The sequence below is a fragment of the Crotalus tigris genome, unplaced genomic scaffold (genome assembly GCF_016545835.1).
Source record: "Crotalus tigris isolate CLP2741 ecotype Arizona unplaced genomic scaffold, ASM1654583v1 scf7180000017549.6302385, whole genome shotgun sequence".
Classification (NCBI taxonomy): domain Eukaryota; kingdom Metazoa; phylum Chordata; class Lepidosauria; order Squamata; family Viperidae; genus Crotalus; species Crotalus tigris.
In genome coordinates, this window is record NW_024096467.1 from 5,457,353 (window position 1) to 5,477,833 (window position 20,481).

General features: G+C 37.9%; 1 protein-coding gene across 5 annotated transcripts in view; it reads left to right on the top strand.

The window, feature by feature from the left end:
• Positions 1 to 20,481, top strand: part of NLGN1 (neuroligin 1) — a 554,754-nt gene that overhangs the window by 232,761 nt on the left and 301,512 nt on the right. For all 5 annotated transcript variants that reach the window (XM_039338307.1, XM_039338296.1, XM_039338317.1 and 2 more), the window contains one exon: positions 18,563 to 18,715. In XM_039338307.1, coding sequence (XP_039194241.1) covers positions 18,563 to 18,715 — 153 coding nt within the window. The remainder of the gene's footprint in view (positions 1 to 18,562; positions 18,716 to 20,481) is intronic.

A 20,481-nucleotide genomic window follows, 5' to 3' on the forward strand; every position in this document is an offset into this window, starting at 1 on the left:
GCTTTATGGTAGTTCTTTTCTGATATTAGAGAAAGAAATCTATACTTTTTGCAGTGTTCCCAGGCTGCACATCCAGAAGTAGAACAAAGGTTGGACTCTCAGTGATTTGGAATTATTCAGGTATATGTAGATGCCTGACCTTTCCTATAATCATTAATTGATGGGTGGTGAGAAAGTTAAGTAACCATTCTGACATTATAGACAAACAAACAAACAAAAAACAGCATTTTCAACTAGATGCCCTCCCATCATGCAAATTTGTTTAAAGCACCTTACAGAAGTCCTTACAAGTCCTCATTTCATGACTGCCTTGATTAGCAATCCTTTGTACTTAAACAGTGATGAAAAAGTCACTTTATAAGCAATCCTCACATTTACAACCTTCCCAGGTTCTGCAAAACAAAGGAATTTTGAAGTAAGGTCATAACACAGTAACAGTTTCATTTAGAGACCATTTCACTTAACAACTGAGTAGCCAATCTCAATTGTAGTTGCTAGAAGAAAACTAACTATATTGGTTAACCAGGACCTCATGCATTATGGAATCTAAGTCCCGCTGGTACCAAATAATATTTATCCTCAGACTTATTCTTAAACACTTCATAGAAAGATGTCTGGAAATTGAGTCATGGTGACTGCACTTCTTTTCACTGCTTCTCCAAATAGTTACTTTAGTGTTGTTGATTGTTGCCTTTTGCCTTTTGTCACATAGAACACCCTGTGTTACATGGAGTGATCAAAAAGCAGCAAAACATTTCAAGCAAAAAAAGAAGTCCGATTGCCACAACTGATCTTCCAGTTGTTGTTATTAGTTGTGAAGTCGTGTCCGACCCATCGCGACCCCATGGACAATGTTCCTCCAGGCCTTCCTGTCCTCTACCATCTTCTGGAGTCCATTCAAGCTCATGCCTACTGCTTCAGTGACTCCATCCAGCCACCTCATTCTCTGTCCCCTTTTTCTATTGCCATCAATTTTTCCCAGCATTGGGCTCTTCTCCAGTGAGTCCTTCCTTCTCATTAGGTGGCCAAAGTATTTGAGTTTCAACTTCAGGATCTGGCCTTCTAAAGAGCAGTCAGGGTTCATCTCCTCTAGGACTGACCGGTTTGATCGGCTTGCAATCTAGGGGACCTGCAGGAGTCTTCTCCAGCACCATAGTTCCAGAGAACTCTACAAATTGTCATTGTTTAGAAGTACTATAACTTCTAAACAAGCCTATGATTTGGGAGCCACAGACATAATGTGACATTTCTCCAAAAGGTTTCATAACTAGAAAAAAAAACCACAACGGTCACACTTCTGTTTTTCCCCCTCCTTTTAATTTTACAGAAGGGAAATGAAAGTAGGGCTCTTGTGTATTTGATTCTTGTCCTTTGCCACTTAGAACACCTTGTGTTGCAGAGCAAAACTTTTCAAACCAAAAAAAGAAAAGAAATTCAGTTTATCATGACTCAACTTCCGGATAACTCTGAGTGAGAATTTTCATCTTCCTATAAAGATATTAAGTCTCAGATGAAATCAATTATTGTTTCAATACATACTCTGCCACTTTGTCCACAGGAGGCTCAAGATGCCCAAGAATTTAAAATAAAATAATTTTAAACATCCTTCGAACCACAGTTAATTTTTTTATTAATATAGCTCAAAAAGCTTGGCTAAAATGAAAGCAGAACAAGTGGGGCAAAATCCTACTGTTCTCAGAATGCATTTGGAGTGATGATGGTGAAAACCATGTGACCGTTACTCTTTCAAAGTCATGCCTGGAGTTCACACTGAGAGTCCTTTAGATTTCCCAGTGGTTTGCATGTTTCCCCTTGAGCAAGAAGTTTCTCTGGCAAAATAAACCGTTGGGTTTTTAACATTCGGCTTTTTCACACAGTGCTCTTCTACAGACCACCACAAATTATGACCCACCAAGTCTCACATGTATAGCTAAATAAAGTTGATTTGTTCCAGACTGGCCCCCATAATTAGATGGTTAGTACATTAGCTTTGTAAATTAGAAGCTTCACAGACCTATCCTAAGGTGATATCTTTTCAGATACGAAAATACCTTTGGGATCCAACTCACACATTTCAAATTATGTTCTCTGCTGCTCTTTACCTACAATCACCACACTTTCTTATATATTCCGTGACAAGTTATTAGTTATCTCCATAACCCTATTAACATTCGAAACTCTGAGAGCAATTCCCTCATTTATACTGGCCTTTCCTATATAATCAAAAAATTAATAAATATTGTGTGGTATTAAGAGATTCATAATCTTAGTTTTTATTTGACTTGCAGTATGGGAAAGCCCTTGTTTTTCATAGATCAGAATGTTGTGGCTTTTCTATTTTGTTGCATAATTATGGGGCAGGCACTAATAGCTAAATCATCAGTTAGCTTAATCAGTTCCTTTCACTCTTTGGGGGGAGAAAAATGAAAATAGCTCTGTGTAAAATGAACTTAGCTAGCAGTGACAGGAGAAATATCAGAAGTAATACAGTTCTCATATGAAATTGATTGAGTAGTACTTCTTCTATTAGTAACAGATGACTACTGAAGTTAGTAATAGTGATGTTTTCTGAAGTTGTGACAAATTATCTTTAGAGGATTCAGAGTCTTTTTTAAAACCTGGAAAAATGGAGCAGAATAGTCTTTTCTGCCTTTCACTGATTTTTTCACTGAATGCTGTATCAATATAGCATTTGCCCTTTTCCCAAGCAATAGAACTTCCTTAGGTTAATTCTGATGCAAGTAGTCTCAATTGAGAGATCATTTACAGTTACAATACTGATGAAAAAGGACATGTCCTTACATTTATGACTGTCATAGCATCCCCACAGTTGTGTGTTTGAGATTCAGGCACTTCCGAATCAGTGGATGATTATAACCATCGCAGCATCCTTTGGTCATGTGGTCATCTTTTGCACGTTTCATAGCCATATATATATATATATATATATATATATATATATATATATATATATATATATATATATATATATGTTAACAATTACACTAAAAATATGATCCCTGGGTATATCCATATTTAAAACCAAGCAAATAAACGTGAGCACCAGGGAATGTTTAAAAATTTGGCAAAGAGAAAACACCCAATGACAGCTACACAAGCAAAAAATGCAAGAAAGCAATCATTGCCAATAAGAAACCAGCAACCGAGAAACAGCCTATTGCATCAGGCCCAATGACAAGATCTAGGAGCCGAGTGCAGACTCTGGCCAATCTATAAAGAGGACTCTCCCACTGACCGGCATTTTGAGCCCTGATGATGTTAGCAGTTGCTGACGAAAGCTAGGCGTTTTATTAATTTTTATGGTGATTTTATTGGTATTGTATTAAATTTTACTAAATTTTACTAAAATTTTTAAACATTCCCTGGTGCTCATGTTTATTTGCTTGGTTTTATATATATATATATATATATATATATATATATATATATATATATATATATATATATATATATATATATATATATCAATAATGATGGTGAAAATGCGACTCCCGGGCATAATTATAAATGGAATGAATAAAGCGCGTTCACCAGGAGAGTTTAAAGTTAAAATACTTTAATTAAAGTATTTTACTATATTAAAAGGTTGCCAAGCGTCCTGGTGAACGCGCTCTATTCATTCCATATATATATACATATATATGTGTGTGTGTGTGTGTGTGTGTGTGTGTGTATATATATTATATATATATATATATATATATATATATATATATATATGGTCTTTGGTTGTTCAGCTTTTCTCCCGCGTAAAATTGGAAGTGTCTTGGCGACGTTTCGAAGAAGTCCCATTCGTCATCTTCAGGCTGGTGTTTTCAGCTTCGTGCTTCGAGCTTCGTGCTTCGAGCAGCAGCACTTCCAATTTTACGCGGGAGAAAACCCGAACAACCAAAGACCTACATACAAACACCCGCGAAAACCTCAGAAAACATATATATATATATATATATATATATATATATATATATATCTTATTAAAACTTATAAATCAGGGGTAGTTATCCTTGGCTCTTTTATGACTCATGGACTTCAATCCGCAGAATTCCTGAGCCAGCTTAGTTGGCTCAGGAATTCTGGGAGTTGAAGTCCACAAGTCATAAAAGAGCCAAGGTTGACTACCCCTGTTTTAAATAATCAATAAAAAAGTAAAATTACCAGCTTATGATCATGTGATGCCTTGCTTAATGGTCATGGGTGACTCATTTAACAACCATGGCACAAAAGAGGTCATAAATCTATTGCGGTCATGCGATATCTCACTTAATGATTACATTGCTTAGCAATGGGGTTGATGGTCCGAATGGGGATCATTGTTTTTACAATGTGTGCAGTTCTAGTTGCTGGATTACTAGGAAAACACCTGGGAGATTATTCTGAGCAAATTGTGCTACCCTGATTTTTCTATACCTATTGCTTCTCATTATTTTCTGAATGAACTTGCAAATAATTTGAGAAAAAAAGATCATAAAATTATAATTTAGTGCAGTGACCCAAGCTAACAACTGAGGTAGTTGCGATGTCTCATCATCTGTAAAAATATGTAGAATTTTCATCCTCCATTGCACTTAAATAATTATTTTGGCTGAAATAAAGAAAAGAATTAGAAGTTACAAGAGACGTATATGAGCTCACTTGTGTCATGTGGGTTTGAGCTGAAAAGCGGGCACATGTTTTCTATCTTGTCCAACCATCCCATCTTCCTCCCCTAGTCCTGCCACACACAAAACACACAAGAGAAGCTTTGATCACACCTTCATGCCCAGTTTCTACCATTCGCTATGGACATCCCTGCCTGAGATCCTTTTGTCCCTTCCACGAATTATTGTCATGGTTCAGAAGTTTTACTGTAAATTCTAAACAAGACTATGATTTGGGGGCTACACACATAATGTGACATTTCTCCAAATGGTGTCATAGCTGGATGAGAAAACACAATGATTACATTTCTGATTCCCCCCCATCATTTTAATTTTATAGGAGGGAAATGAAAGTAGGGTTCTTGTGTTTTTGACTGTTGTCTTTTGGCATTTGTCTTTGTGGCATGGAGTGATCGAAAAGCAGAATGACTTCCAAGGAGAAATGAGACACAGAGCAAATAAATCCTAATAAAATATGACATCAAGAAAAGCTAACTAAATCTGATTACTAAATTCAGGGGGTGTAAATTCTTAGTCTGTGACAAAAAAAAATCATATCAGTGGATCACTCATCACATATCTTTTCCCCATGTTAGAGCATCACTTTACTGTATTTAAACCAACTCTGTAATAACAGGTGAACTGTTAATTTGTTTCTGTTCCTTTTTTTAAAAAAAATGCTGATATCTCTATATCCAAAGAGTATCAAGAAAAGCTTTGAACTGTTCTCTGAACCCAGCTCTAATCAAACATATATCTCAATTTTAATTATAGGAGAGTCCCTTCCAAGATTCTTGCCAAGCTGACATGTAGCTGACATTTGCAGACCCCCAAAATTGTTATAAGATCTGAATTTTACTTGGATGGGAGAACATCTAGAAATCCAGGGTTCAAAGATCAAGTGGGAAACTCACTCTCTCTCTCTCTCTCTCTCTCTCTCTCTCTCTCTCTCTCTCTCTCTCTCTCTCTCTCTCTCTCTCTCTCTCTCAATATCTCTCTGTTTCTGTGTATGCATGCATGTAGGATGACAAACTATTTGTGTATTGTTTGTAAAGAAAACTAAATGGGCATGTCCTGAAGTCACTAGAAATCAAGATCAACACATAGAAGAGTTTATATTCATCTTTACAAAATAATATAGTCCAGTGTTTCTCAACCCTGGCAACTTTAAGATGTCTGGACCAAATCCCAGAATTCCCCAGTCAGCCATGCTGGTTGGGGATTTCTGGGAGTTGAAGTCCAGAACAGCTTGCCTCCAGAAGCAGTAAATGCTCCAACACTGGAAGTTTTTAAGAAGAGACTGGACAGTCACTTGTCCGAAATGGTGTAGGGTTTCCTGCCCGAGCAGGGGGTTGGACTAGATGACCTCCAAGGTCCCTTCCAACTTTACTACTACTACTACTACTACTACTACTACTATTATTATTATTATTATTATTATTATTATTATTATTATTATTATCTTAAAGATGCCAAGGTTGAGAAACACTGATATAGTACAGGATTCCCCAGCCCCCAGTCCATGGACCCACACCATTCCACGGCATACCAGAAACTGGGCTATGCAAATAAGCGAAGCCTCATCCAAGGGATGCAGGCAGCACATGAACCCACACCCCCCCCCCCGGTCTATGGAAAACCTCTCTTCACAAAACCGGTCCCTGGTGCCCAAAAGGTTGGGGGCTGCTGATTAGTACACACATTTCAAGTCAATGATCTGTTTTGTAACTACCTTGCTGAAAGAGTATTAGAAAGAACATATAAAATCAATTACACTATTTTTTTATTGTAGTTAACAGTCAATAGTAAGTTTTCTATTAAAATTGCTAAAATGACAATATCATGGAACAAAGTACACTTTAAGAGGAGATCTAATTTGATTCACCTTTTGAAATCAGAAGCAAGGCCCTATGGGAAAATGAGAATAATTGTATTTTTGGAAACTTCTAAACAGAATTGTGTGTGGGACTAGGTGTACTTATCTGAGGTACTCAAGTCAATTCTATGCTTCAGGATTCAAGTACACATTTATACGAGATGAATGGATGATACAAAAATCCCTTTAAATCTCTCTTTTTATATCCATGAAAATATCCCAAGTTAAAACTTCACATTGTTTCAGCTTTCATTTTGCTATTGTTTTACATTTCCCTCCTTAGGGAAGTTTGCACTGCATTATCAGTTTATTACATATTGTAATACTTGAAGATATGGGAAGAATAACTTCTGACAAAGCATTCAGGAATGAAGCTCCCATATAAATTTAAGCAATAAAGAGTCTGCCAGCATTTCCATTTTCTGGTAGTGCACAATGTGAAGTCTTCTCTTAGTTTAATTACTGTTTTTCTTTCCAGTAAATTAGATTTAAATTTCTTTTACATCTAAACCCCTTCTAAATATTTCAATATTTAAATTTATTTTAGCTGTAGTTCATCAGTCGTCAACTTGAAGGTGGGCTTAACATAAATGGTTCTTATATATTTATGGGCTCCTTGATGCTCTCTGAGCTTGGTGGTTTTCTTTGCAGACTTTTCTGCAACAAACTGTAGGTAACATCATAGCACTAGTGATATTTACCTAGTTTCATAATGAAATATCTGCAAGAAAACCACCAATCCCAGAGAGCATTGAGGACCCCATAGTTCCACACTGAGGTATAAATATTCTCTTCTATCTTATATATTTCCTAGCTCAGGTCAGATTTGTCTTTAGTTTAGATGGACTTCTCCTGATGGGGTGTCATCTGGATTTGCTGGCTAGAATTTCTGAAGGTTGTGGTTCGAACATAGCTGGAAGGTACTAGTCTGACTGAGAGAAATACAACTGGTCCAAGCAGGAAAACAGAATTTCTCTCTTCCATGAACCAGAAGACTATAACTAATTTGACTAATTTCCAATTGCCTGTAATGAATCTCTCACCAGTTTTTAAAGTGGACTGCCTTGGATTAAATTATTTTCTTTGGCATCATACATAGAACAGACAGTAGGAAAAGACTGGTTGTTTACATGGTAGAACAGGTGTGTCAAACTCACAACATCACATGACATGTCAAGATGTAGCATGACTTTTATCGGCAATGGGGTGGGCGCGGTTTCGCCATGACCCATCTGGCCCACGGGCCGGCAGTTTGACACCCCTGTGGTAGAGGAACCATTAATCCATTCAGGAAGCTCTGGGCATAGATTTAAAAGTTTGGGTTTTCAATTATTGCAGTACATTTTATTTATTTCTCTTTCTGGACTAATCAGATATATCAAAACTTACAATTCTAGGGTATTTGCCTCCATTTCTGCAAGATCTCTGTCTCCCTTCCTCCCTCTCTCTCTCTGTCCATCCATCCACATATTCAATTTATATAGACAATTAAAACATTTAAGGACCTTTTTTTCCCTTTTGAAACCTTTCCCAGCAGCAGAAAATTTTGGCACAGACCACTCTTGTGACATCATGATTTCACTTTTTCTTTGAGGCTGAAGAAAAAAAAAGTTGTCCATCCATGATTTCATTTATTTATGAAATCATGGGTTGTCCTCCTGAAAATTAATTATCTCTTGTGTCTGTACTAGAATTGATTTTTCTAAGGTAGCTCCTATTTTATGAATAAATGTGGTGGCACAATGGTTAGAATGCAGTATTGCAGGCTGACTGCCCACTGTCAGCAATTCGATCCTGGCCAGCTCAAGGTTGACTCAGCCTTCTATCCTTCTGAGGTTAGTAAAATGAGGACCCAGATTGCTGGGGGCAATATGCTGACTCTGTAACCACTTAGAGAGGGCTGTAAAGCACTATAGAGCAGTATGTAAGCCTAAGTGCTAATGCTATTGCTAAAGGTCTGTCATCATCATCAGTGTCAAATTTTGCCTTTTAGATTTTTCCTGACAGTTCAATTATTCAGCCACCTTTAATAGCACATTTATATAGCTATTAGACCTTGTTTATTTGCAGCCCAGTGCCAGTAGAGTACAGGTAGAAAACTAAAAAAAAACCAGAAATGCAATAAAGAGGCTAGTAAAATGTCTGATACAGGCAACTGATGAAGCACACGCTCTATTGTTTCTGTGTGTCCAGAGTCACAAAGGCATTGTCTTTCCAGTTAGGTCAAGGGTGTCAAACTGGCGGCCTGCAGCCCAGATGAGTCAGGAATAGGCCACACCCACGCTGGCTCTGGAAAGGCAAAAAACTTCATGATTCATCACGATAGGTCACGTGATGCAATCGAGTTTGATACCCGTGAGTTAGGTAATCTTCCTGTATCACCCTTCAAAGGACAGGGAGGGCATGACATCATGCCAGACCAAATGCCCTCCAGTGGTTAGGTACTTTGAATTTAGCGAAGTATATCAGAGAGGAGGCAGTTGTTAATTTAGGTTTCAGAATTGAATCTGCCCTGGCTATTCAAATGAACAGGAAATATCAAGAGTCTCATGGACCTTTGCTAATATATACTCTCATGGGAAGAAATCTGCTGTTGTTACCTCTTTGCAGGCATCTACATCCTAATTACATGAAGTACTGTGGAAATATATTTTCAAATGTCAAGAGCAGAACCTTGTACTGGCACAAATAGATTTATGAGCAGCTTCCTCAGATTATGAATTCTTTTGAAGTTATTCCTTCTGACATAGCAATGTAAAGGAGGAAGAAACCAAGCTTGCTTTAACATTCCATAAATAATCTGAATAGCTCTTGAGTGTACAACCTTTCTTGGTTTGAAGACCCCAACTGGTCTTTAACTAGCATGTAGGGAGACCCAGTTTGGATAATGGATGGGTCCAGGTCCAAGAATTAGATGGGTCAAGAATAAAAGTCACATTTCAATTACACAGTTAGTAAGATTACTCCCTCATGTATTCAATAGTTTTCCTCTTCTGTCGCATTAAAACATAAAGTTCATCATAAATTATGGAACAGCTTGAAGAGCAGTGCCAAGGCTTTGAAGGCCATAAGTTGTATTTGCTTGGTTAGATGAAAAATACATGGGTCTGATTTGAAACAGCCGCAAAATCTGGAGTTAAGATCAACTTTCAACAGATATACTAAAGAATACTGCTGTCAGATTGATTCATGTTAATTTGTTTTAAGATGATATAGCTTGCCTTCCTTCATTTAAAAGAAGGTCCACAATCAGTTGCACTAAACGCTAATGTTTTCTGCAATCAGTTTGCACTAAATGCTAATGTTTTCTGCAATCAGTTGCACTAAATGCTAATGTTTTCTGCAATCAGTTGCACTAAATGCTAATGCCAACAGCCTGTTTAGCTGATCGGCTGTTGGCCAATACTAATGACAAGATTGCATTACACTAGCACACAAAGAGATTTGTGGTTCCTTTCTCATTCTTCATTGGGATAAAATAATTACATATTTGTAATTCCTTACTCTTTTGTTTAGAAAATCTGAGTGAACAAAGTTTTTCATCTTTAACAAGAATTTGCTTTTGGAGAGGAATTAGTCCAGATCTGTACCTTCTTTAAAAAAATGTCTGTCCTGTGGAAGAACAGAAAACAATATTGTTCTATCCAGTGTTGTATTTCTTCCCTTCAGATATCTGAAGATTTCTCCTGTACTTTTATTCACTCTAAACCAGGGGTAGGCAACCTTGGCTCTGTAGCATTACCTCCTCAGAGGCTGCCAGAAACCCAGGCCATCCCAGGCCCGTCCCCCCTCGTCAAGCCCTGCAGTGGTGTTCTCTAGGGGTTGGTAAGATGTCTCTTCCAGCCCGAGCTCATGCAGAGTTAGGAGGTAGCAGGCTCTTGTCATCAAGGAGGGGCTTCCAGGAATGAAAATAACCAGCCCTGATAGTCAATGCTATGATGATATCCAACAGCCCAAGGCCATTATAGCAGCAGTAATTGAGGATTCCTCAGCAGTTGTTCAGAGTCAAATGGGATGGAGGAAAAACCCTGGCTCCAGACGGTAGTAGAAACAACAACAGTCAGTGTGCTGTAGCCATTTATTTTATTTTATTTTTAAAATTTATAAGCCGCCCCACTCCCAGAGGACTCTGGGCAGCTAACAATAAAAACACCATAAAACATAACAAAACAAACAGTACAAGAACAGTCATCCAGGGGTCAGATTTTATAAACCCCAGGCCTGCTGGAAAAGCCAGGTCTTAAGCAGTTTACGGAAAACCAACAGGATGGGAGCGGTCCTAATCTCCAGGGAGAGCTGGTTCCAAGACGTGGGCGTCATCACAGAGAAAGCCCTCCTCTGCGGCCCCGCCAAATGGCACTGCTTGGCCGACGGGACCTGAAGGAGGCTCAGCCTGTGGGATCTAACCGGACGAAGGGAACTATGAGGTAGTAGGCAGTCTCGCAATAGCTCGCCCCCCCAGGGCAACTCCCCCACAAAGTCTAAAACTTGTACCTGCAACAATAGTTACAGTCCAAATAGCCTCCAGGCTTTGCAGCAACAGCAGCCACCAACAATCTCTCCTTCTGTTGCTTCTTCTCAGTCAGGTGTCCGCGTCAAAGCTCTCCCTCCCCCTTTATCTTTATTGTTAAAATCCGAGGCTAGGAACTTCAGCCAACTCCTTTCTACACACTCCCCCTTGCCTCCGTTTAAGATATCCTCCTTACGAAGGAAGCAATAAAATTCCACTCCCCCTCTCTCTAGCCTCCATTTAAAATATCCTTCTTATGAAGAAAAGCAAATAAAACTTCCACTCCCTCTTTACCTTCACCTGACAAACTGCAACAGCCACCAGTCCCTTTCCTTTCCTTCCCTTTTCTATTCTTTTCTTCCGCCCACGCCGGCTACACCCAAAGCCAGCAGCAGCTGTGTCAATCTCTCCCTTCCCAACCGAGCTCCTGCAAACACTCTCAGACCGCCCCGCTACAGCTCTTTTATGACTCATGGACTTCAACTCCCAGAATTCCTGAGCCAGCATGGCTCAGCTTGGAAACCTCTCCCTTTTCCCTGAACATGGCTGGCTCAGGAATTCTGAGAGTTGAAGTCCACGAGTCATAAAAGAGCTAAAGTTTCCTACCCCTGCTCTAAATATACAAAGCTTGTTCAAATGTTGCTCTTTGTGTAGTTTTGGGAGCACATGAAAGATTTCACATATATTTGTAAAGTCTTCTTCACTTTAGTCAGATTCTACTCATGGATGGCTCATTAATATCACAGAGAACATATCCACACACCACCATTAAGTTGCTCTTTTTCCATACTCATGCTAGCTTGATTCTAAGTCTGTTTAAAATATCATGTTAGGTCTGAGACACTGTAATAAGGTAATAACCCAGTAAGAGTGGATTCTCTATGTGTCTCTTTGCTGCAAGTATGCCATCTTCGGGACTGTGGAAACGAACCTTTTCAGTTGTGTTCCACTCCTATGAAATAGCTTCCTCAGTCATCCAAATGGCCCCTTCCCTACTGGAAGGGAAACTGTAATGCTCTGAACCTCTTCCCTCTGACAATAAAAGATTTCTTTTTGGCTTGACTGATTAATTTTGACAATAAAAGATTTCTTTTTGGCTTGACTAATTAATTAAGTTGATGAATAGTCCTGATGCTTCTTTTATGTTGTTTGGATAGGCTTTGTTTTACTGCATTGTTTTAAAACTGACTTATGGAAGTCAGAATGTATGCTGTTCAGAATTAGACTGACCTTTAACCCCAGTAAAAATTAAATAATAATAAAAACCTTTGACAGCAATTTGCTGAGTTTTCAATCCAAACAGTGAACTACCACATCTTCCCCCTTGACCATTTCCCAGCTGTTTTACCCTCTCATATCTGTTCTGCAAAAAGCAATTGCCAATCAATTTCATTTCAGTAGATGTGTCTTACTGGATTTATATGTCTTTGTGTGTGTGTGTGTGTGTGTGTGTGTGTGTGTGTGTGTGTGTGTGTGTTTGTGTGTGTGTTTATACACACTGCCCATTGCAGACCTCAAATATTGAATGTGTCACCCAGCCAACAACAGATCATCCATACTTGACCCAAAAGTGTAGATGAAATCCATCCAAATCAAAATAAGTAGCACCTTCTCTTCATGTCTTCCAAGATATTTATTCATCAAACATTGACCTGCATTTATGTTCTAGCTACCATCTTCTGCTGTTGACTTACATTTTGCTTGTAGTTTTTACAAAACTTCCTAAACTTTTGGCACTACTTCCACCTCCATGACACTAAGCCTCTGCTTCTACAGGTAATTGCAGGAACCAAACTGGAACCAGAGGTTTAGTCTTTTGAGTTTCAGACTCCTGCTGGAGCCCATCCTCAAGGAACTTCTCTCTAACAGTCTGCTAGAAGTTTCCTGAGGATAGGCTCCAGCATGAGTCCAAAAGCTCGGAAGACTAAACCTGGATCCTGCAACATCATCCTGGGACATGTATATTTGCCTTCATTCGCTACAAATAATTCTTTGTGCCTAAATGTGACATCTATTTCTATTGAAATTGGTTTTAATATGCAATTGTTTTATATAAGCTGGAGGGGACGAATATATGGCTACAACAGGGGTTCTCAACCTTGGCAACTTTAAGACTTGTGGACTTCAACTCCCAGAATTCTTCAGCCAGCAAAGCTGGCTGAGGAATTCTGGGAGTTGAAGTCCACAAGTCTTAAAGTTGCCAAGGTTGAGAACCCCTGGGCTACAATGTGGTGCAGAGGTGCTGTCAGAACTTTGAAAACTCTGGAAAAATTAAATCCTCCCGATTCCCTTTTCCCTATGTCCTTTCTGAATGGAAAGAACCCACTTCTCTTCACAGAGGTGCATTTCTTGTAGGTCAGCAGTGATATTTTTGACAGTGTAGCATGCAGAAAATTTATTTCATCTCTATTCTTATCTACTATGGCATGTGGATAAATTGAGAGAAGTTTGCAGCACTGTCTGTCCTTAACCTTTTGGAGCATAATATTCAGAAGGAAGTCATAAAAAAGGCATTATGGAGGCTGAATTTATTCACAGACCTCTTTATAACTTGAACTTGATTTCTTGCTAGAATACAAGATTCAGGAAATAGATGTGGCTGTTTCTCCAAAGACAGTTATTCTATTTCCCCCATTTGCCCAGATAAACCAAATGGTGCTACCAAGGCTTCATTACTATTCACAGTCGGTGCTCTGTAATTCAATGTAATTTTAATTAAAGATGAATTCTTAAACAATCTCCTCCTGCGCTACCTACAAGCATACAATTAGCTGCTTACAGCTTCTGTTGTGAGCAGTCATTTAGTGGTTCTCAAATTAATAATTTATTTTTGGTCCCTACATTTTGCATTCATGGTAGGAAAATAAGAAGCCAATGCTATGGGTATAAATGGAGGAGAATGTTGGAGGAATTGGGAAATATCCCTAGGTATTCTAATTAATGTTGAAACACATCAAATAGTTGATTCCACAGGCAAAACTAAATGTCATTTCAACCTGTAGTTTAATGCACAAATTGCCAGTGTCACCTCTCTAAAAGAGGAACAATGACAGAAGGATGTACAGATTTGCGTAACATTAAAAATAAACCAATAGGCAAGTTTAAAGACATTCCAGAATAGTTGTTATCTTAGAAGTACTTGGGTGAACAGGTGAAACTTCATTTTTTAATTTATTTATATCCTGCCTTTGTTATTTTTTGTAAATAATTCAAGGCAGAGAACATACTTAATATTCTTTCCTCCTCCTATTTTCACCACAACAGAAATCCTGCGAGGTGGTTTGGGCTGAGAGAGAGAGTGATTGGCTCAAGGTCACTCAGCTGGTTTTCATGGCTAAGGCAGAAGTAGAACTCACAGTCTTCTGGTGATTGGCCCCAAAGTCACCCAGTTGGTTTTAATGGCTATGGGAGGATTAGAACTCACAGTCTCCCAGTTTTTAACGTGGTGTCTTAATCACTAAGCTGAACTGGCTTTTAGGATCTAAAGGTGATGGTTTCATGGCCAGCCTCACTTCTGTTGTGGAGGGAGCTCCACAACTGGAATGCTATGACTGATAGCCTTTCTCCTGACTATTGAGCCAAACCAACTGATACAATAGCTGACTTTAACGCATGGCTTGGAAGGCATCCAAATTAAGAAATATTCATTATATTCCTCTAAAGAGAAGACTGTCACCAGGTGAGCTACACATCCTATTTGTTTTTCTGTCCAAGCACTCTGTTATTTAGTCAGCTTATATTCTTTATTAATCCCTGCAGAACATCTGCATGGCAATAAAATATCATAGGGTGGTACTCTGCATTCCATGGAATTTTATGATTTTCATCAGCTGTCTGAATGTGAACAATAAGAGAGCCTGTGTGTAATCTGTGTGCTGTATACAAGACTTAATTCAGTCCCCACCAATCATAGTTCTTTAAGAGACCACAAAAGCAATTTGGTTAATGGAGAGGCATAACCTGTATTTCAGTTGTTATGGAGAGGCATAACCTGTATTTCAGTTGTTTAGGACTATACAAGTGAAAAACACCACCTTGAGCAAAGCTCAGAAGCAAGAAGCAAACTAGTAAGGCTGTTTCAAGATTGTTATTAGGAAGTAACCTAGTTTGTTCCCTTTAACTGACAAACCAAGTTAGCTGTCTCACTCGGCTTCATAACAGAGCTAACTTTCTACTCCTGTATCAATCAGGCCTCCTGATGATATTTAGATTCTAAACTTCTCATGATAGAATGTTAGCTTTATTTTTTTCCTGCAAGACACCATTAATATTGACTTATATTACCATTAATACATGATTATCAGAGTGGCTTTAGTTCACTTAGAAGTTTGGAAATGTCAGGGCATTACATTGGTTTTGCTGCTTATAGTGTCTCTGTGTTTTGTCAAATAGGGGCTCTGTATTTCATCAACAAAGGCTTATCCCTCTCCTCTTTTCTTCACCAACTAAATTAGCTCTTTTCTTTTCGTTGTTTAAAACTAATCAGTGAGGCTTCAAACCAGTCACAACTTAACTAAGGGAAAACAACCAGCTCTCCTTCTCAAATATATTTGGGTATTAAGTTGGCCTATTAATAAACATTAAAGGTGTTTGGTGATCTAGATTTTAAGGGGAAAAGCTGATTCAGAGCAGACGTGGGTGTGCTCTGTCGTATCTGCCAGCACCTTCTTAAATCAAGTTTGCTTTTTTTTTTTCTCTAAGCAGCCGTGCAAGTCCAGGAAAAGACAAAATTTCTTTAAGGAGTTGCTGACAGTGTGACGTCCACTCCCACTGTGCTTCAAATCAGCTTTTCCCCTTAAGATTCAGATCATTGCATAACCTTAACAAACCTTGTCCCATATATATATCCCAGCAATTAAAGCCCAGAACTGCAATCTGAATAGGAAGGCATGATTTATTTTGAAATAAATCAACATACAGTAACTCCATAAATGCATAAATTATTATTCTAATACAAACTTTCTATCTCTTTTCTGTTCTCCTTATAATCAATTGGATGATAAAGTTAGTGTGTTTTTCTTACGCAAATGGATTAACAGTGGCAACGGGGAAACTTTGTTGGACCTGAATTTATCATGACCAATTTCATGATAAAGTTCCGTGCTGAACTGATTAAGCCTCCCTTTATTGTGCTTAATCCTATTTAAAAAAACCTTACAGGGTAGTCCTCAACATATGACCACGACTGAACCAGAACTTCTGTTGCTAAGAAGGTGGTTGTGAAAAGAGTTGCACCCGATTTTACAATTTTTTTTAGTGTCATTATAACTTCAGATGGGCACTATATAAATGGTTGTAAGTCAAGGACTACTTGATCCAGTTATTTTTCCCAGGAAAACCATCTATTTTTTTATTATTATTTTTGATCCTTCAACATTTAGACATTCTAAGATACTGCTTTTTTTTCTGGAAATCTAATGATTTTAAGCTACAGATTTCATGAGTCTTGGTGGTGCAGTGGTTAGAATGCAGTACTGCAGGCTACTTCTGCTGACTGCTGGCTGCCAGCAATTTGGCAGTTCTAGTCTTACCAGCTCAAGGTTGACTCAGCCTTCCTTCCAAGGTCAGTAAAATGGGGACACAGATTGTTGGGGGACATATGCTGATTCTGTAAACTGCTTAGAGAGGGCCGTAAAGCACTGTGAAGCGGTATATAAGTCTAAGTGCTATTGCTATTGCTCTCCCAGCCCTGCAGCTTTCTTCCCTAATTTGCAAGGACCTCCACTCTTTTCAAAGATTATCTCTAACTACGATTCTGTCTCTTCTTCTTTCTTACCCAGCCAGATGGCTGTAATTAGAAATTTATGACAACATTATAGGGAAACAGCTAGCTGGAAGGATAGCCTTGCAAGCATACACTGTTTCCTTGCTCATCTCCCAAGCTTTTCTTGGAAGACTTTCTTTACAAATAGTTAGGTGTGCCTCATACATATCTTGCACAGATGGTAAGAGAGGCAACCTTTGGGAAAATTGATCAAAGTTGTTCAATATTTTGTATACTGATCTGAACAAAATAAACTATGGAAACTAGTGATGAGGCCGTTGATACAAAGCAATCATCAAAAGCAATTACTGCTTTTCCATCTGCTATGAATTCAGGATAATGCACAAAGAAATCTCTTCAGAAAGGTCTAGATTCTCCAAAGCCATTTGTAACTTTACAAAGTCAATTTTAAACTGTTATTGGTCAGTTTTCTCTAGATACCAGAATTCATTTCTCAGCTGTGATCTAGCTCATTTGCTCTGTCTGTATCCTGAAGATGTTTCTATCACACCTACATTTTGATCACAATTGTGACCCAATTAGTTTTCTGTAGTGCTACTTTGCACAGTTTGTACACAGGCCAGGGATACCATGTTACAGCTAAATGATTTTAGGCTCTGGACAGACAGACAGGCATCTAAAACACTGATTCTCAGTCCCAGCCAAGTACCACAGCAGATTCAGGGATGGTAGATGCTATTGGAATTCTGGATTCCTTGACATTATTTGTGATCTCAGAGAGGCTATATTATTGTTGAGGAAGCAGTACATTTTCAAGCTCACAGACTGGGTACCAGTGCCAGCCTTATAGAACAGCGTCCTTCCCACGATCCTAATGTCTCCAACCCAGTTAGCCTTTCATAAGGCCTTAAAACACTTAACTGTTCCCCCATTCTTTTGGCCCAGATGGTCAGGCTGTTTAATGTTGTCTTTTAAGAGTCAGATTGTGTTTGTGACCTTGTGTGTTATAGTTGCTCCCTTAAGTTACTGCTTTTAAGACTCAGTTTTGTAAGATTGCTAGCCACATACATTGTATACATACAAAGTTTAGATTGTCTAAGCAGCTGATATTTATCATTCTGGATTTTCAGTGCAGAATGAGGGAAAGAAACCCAGATTGCTGTAGAATGTTTCCTATAATTTGGAGGGTGGATCTAGAAGCAAGAAAAACTGAACAGTCCCAGATTTCTGTAAAATGTTTCCTACAATTTGGATGGTGGATTTCTGTAGAATGTTTCCTACAGTTCAGATGGTGGATCTAGAAGCAAGAAAAACTGAACAGTCCCAAATAACATTAATTCTTAATTTCCATTTTTCAACAGTCATGTTTAGGCTTCAAAATATCATTAAAATGTCATGATTATCTAATGCTTATTAAAAGAAAAGACTATAACAGCTACTAAAATTGAGCAAATGAAAAGGTAAACTTGCTTGAAAATTGTTTGAATGTAAAAAAAGTTCTTTGCCATTGCCTTTTTCAAGGTTTATTTGGCTTCACACTCTAGCCTAGAGACTTGAGACTTTTTGATGATTCTCCATCCAAGTATTAACAAAATCCTATACTTACCTTTCCAAGATCTTCCAAGTTTGGATAGATATTACCTACCTCAGCCAACAGCAGTTAAAGTTGTAATAATTTATATATGTTGCTTGGGAAACATTAAGAAAAACAGCTTGGGAAAGAAGGAAAACAAGACTTCTGTGCACATCATAACATTCTTGAGATATCATGTTTCTTAATATTTTTCTTGCAGACATTCGAGATAGTGGGGGACCTAAACCAGTCATGGTGTATATTCACGGAGGATCTTACATGGAAGGCACTGGAAATTTATATGATGGCAGTGTGCTCGCAAGTTATGGCAACGTGATAGTCATTACCGTCAACTACCGACTTGGGGTACTTGGTAAGCAAGAATCCGGTTTTAATTTAATATTTGCCTTGTGTGAAGATTGTAGATGTAGAGTGGATTTAGGTGTAGACATCAAGAGAAGGTAGTTCTTCTTCTTTTTAAGTGTTGCTCTATATTAAAGGAAATATTTTTATTTGGTTGATTTGAATTTAACCTGCAATGTATTCTGTTCTGATGGCTAAGGAAAAAAAATCCATCTTTTGGAATTATATGTGGTTGCTGCCTGCATGTGTTTTTGCTATGAACGTTTGAGTAATTAGTTGTACATATTGTCAAGTAATTTAAAGTAAATGGCAAATGCAAAATGAGATGCAATGCCAGCAGACAAAAACATGAATACTGTTCTGACAGGTTCATTATGTATTTCTAGATTTCTGGATAATAAGAACGTTTGAGAAATGTTAATCATTGCCAATGTCAGCCTTAAAGCAGAAATGTATTACTTCAGCTTAAGAGAATTCCAGATAGAAGAAGCTATTTCAAAGGGATAATATTTTGTAGCTTTAGTTATGGCAAAGTACATTGAGGCTGTGTTGTTTACATGAATACAATCGAATTAGAAAGACTGTTTCTTAGTCACAGTATAGGTTTAGGAATCAGCTCTCCTCAAACTGGTTAAAGCTAGGAAAATTAAAATATCTTTCAAATGAGTTGCAGTTTCTGGTGATTTCATAAACACATTGATGTAATTTTCTTGGAGAGATCTACTGAAGTTGATTGTTGCACAATGTGGTGATTGCATGTATTTGTATTTTTATTATTATTATTCTAAATAATGAATTTGACTTTTTGCTTTGGGAGTTCCTCTGAAGCTCATCATAAGATGCATTTAATTCTACTGGCAGTTATTAAACATTTTAGAAGCATAAGAGTATGTAATATAGAATGATGAAGTGATGTGTGATTTATAAACTCTGGTTTTCCTTAAATTGAGGGAAGATTGCTTGGTCATGTGGCTTAACTTTAGGTTGTTCCTTCAACACTCACACTCAACTTGGCCTTGATCTTGTGGTTTCCTGTTGTTGGCTCTTCTGTGGAAATCATCTCTTTGCTTTTATCGGGTGATTAAAAAGGATGCACTGGCTTAAAGACTTTTAAAAATGAGATTTCACTTCCCTTGGTTTTGGCCTTGAATGAAATCAGTCTTCAGTTCTTGAAATGTGGGGAATCTATTTATTTCTTCACCTGGGAATCCTTCCCTTTTTGCTGGAAAAATGAACAATGCAATTTAATAGTTGTGTGTAACACAAAGTTCATTATCCAGACCTTTGCTTTGATTTGTATCACATATCTTTGCATGACTACTTAATGTATTCCTCACTTTCTCAGAGCAATTAAATATTGACTCAAAATCTCTAGAGACATATTATGCATTAATTTAAAACTATATGTGTGGTCAGCTTGCAAAATCATCTTTCTGTTTAGCATAAATTTCTTGTTTCTGTTTTGTGTGTTTCTGGGTACAAGATGTAGGACAGCTCTACTTATAGTGCATACAGCCATTACATTTTAAATCTATAAATTAAAGGGCAGCAATATAAATGAGGGTGGTTGAGGAGGTAGATCCATTATCTAGAATAGAACAATGTAATTATAAATTTGGAGACACTTTCTACTTAAAAGAACAAAAGTAATTATATGCAATAGGTGATGATATACAACCTTGTCACATGTTTGTTAATCCAACTGATTGCCCTTAGGTTCCCTTGCTTAATGAATCAGCAGTGTGATAGTAATACTACAAAGCTTTGAAAAGAGAC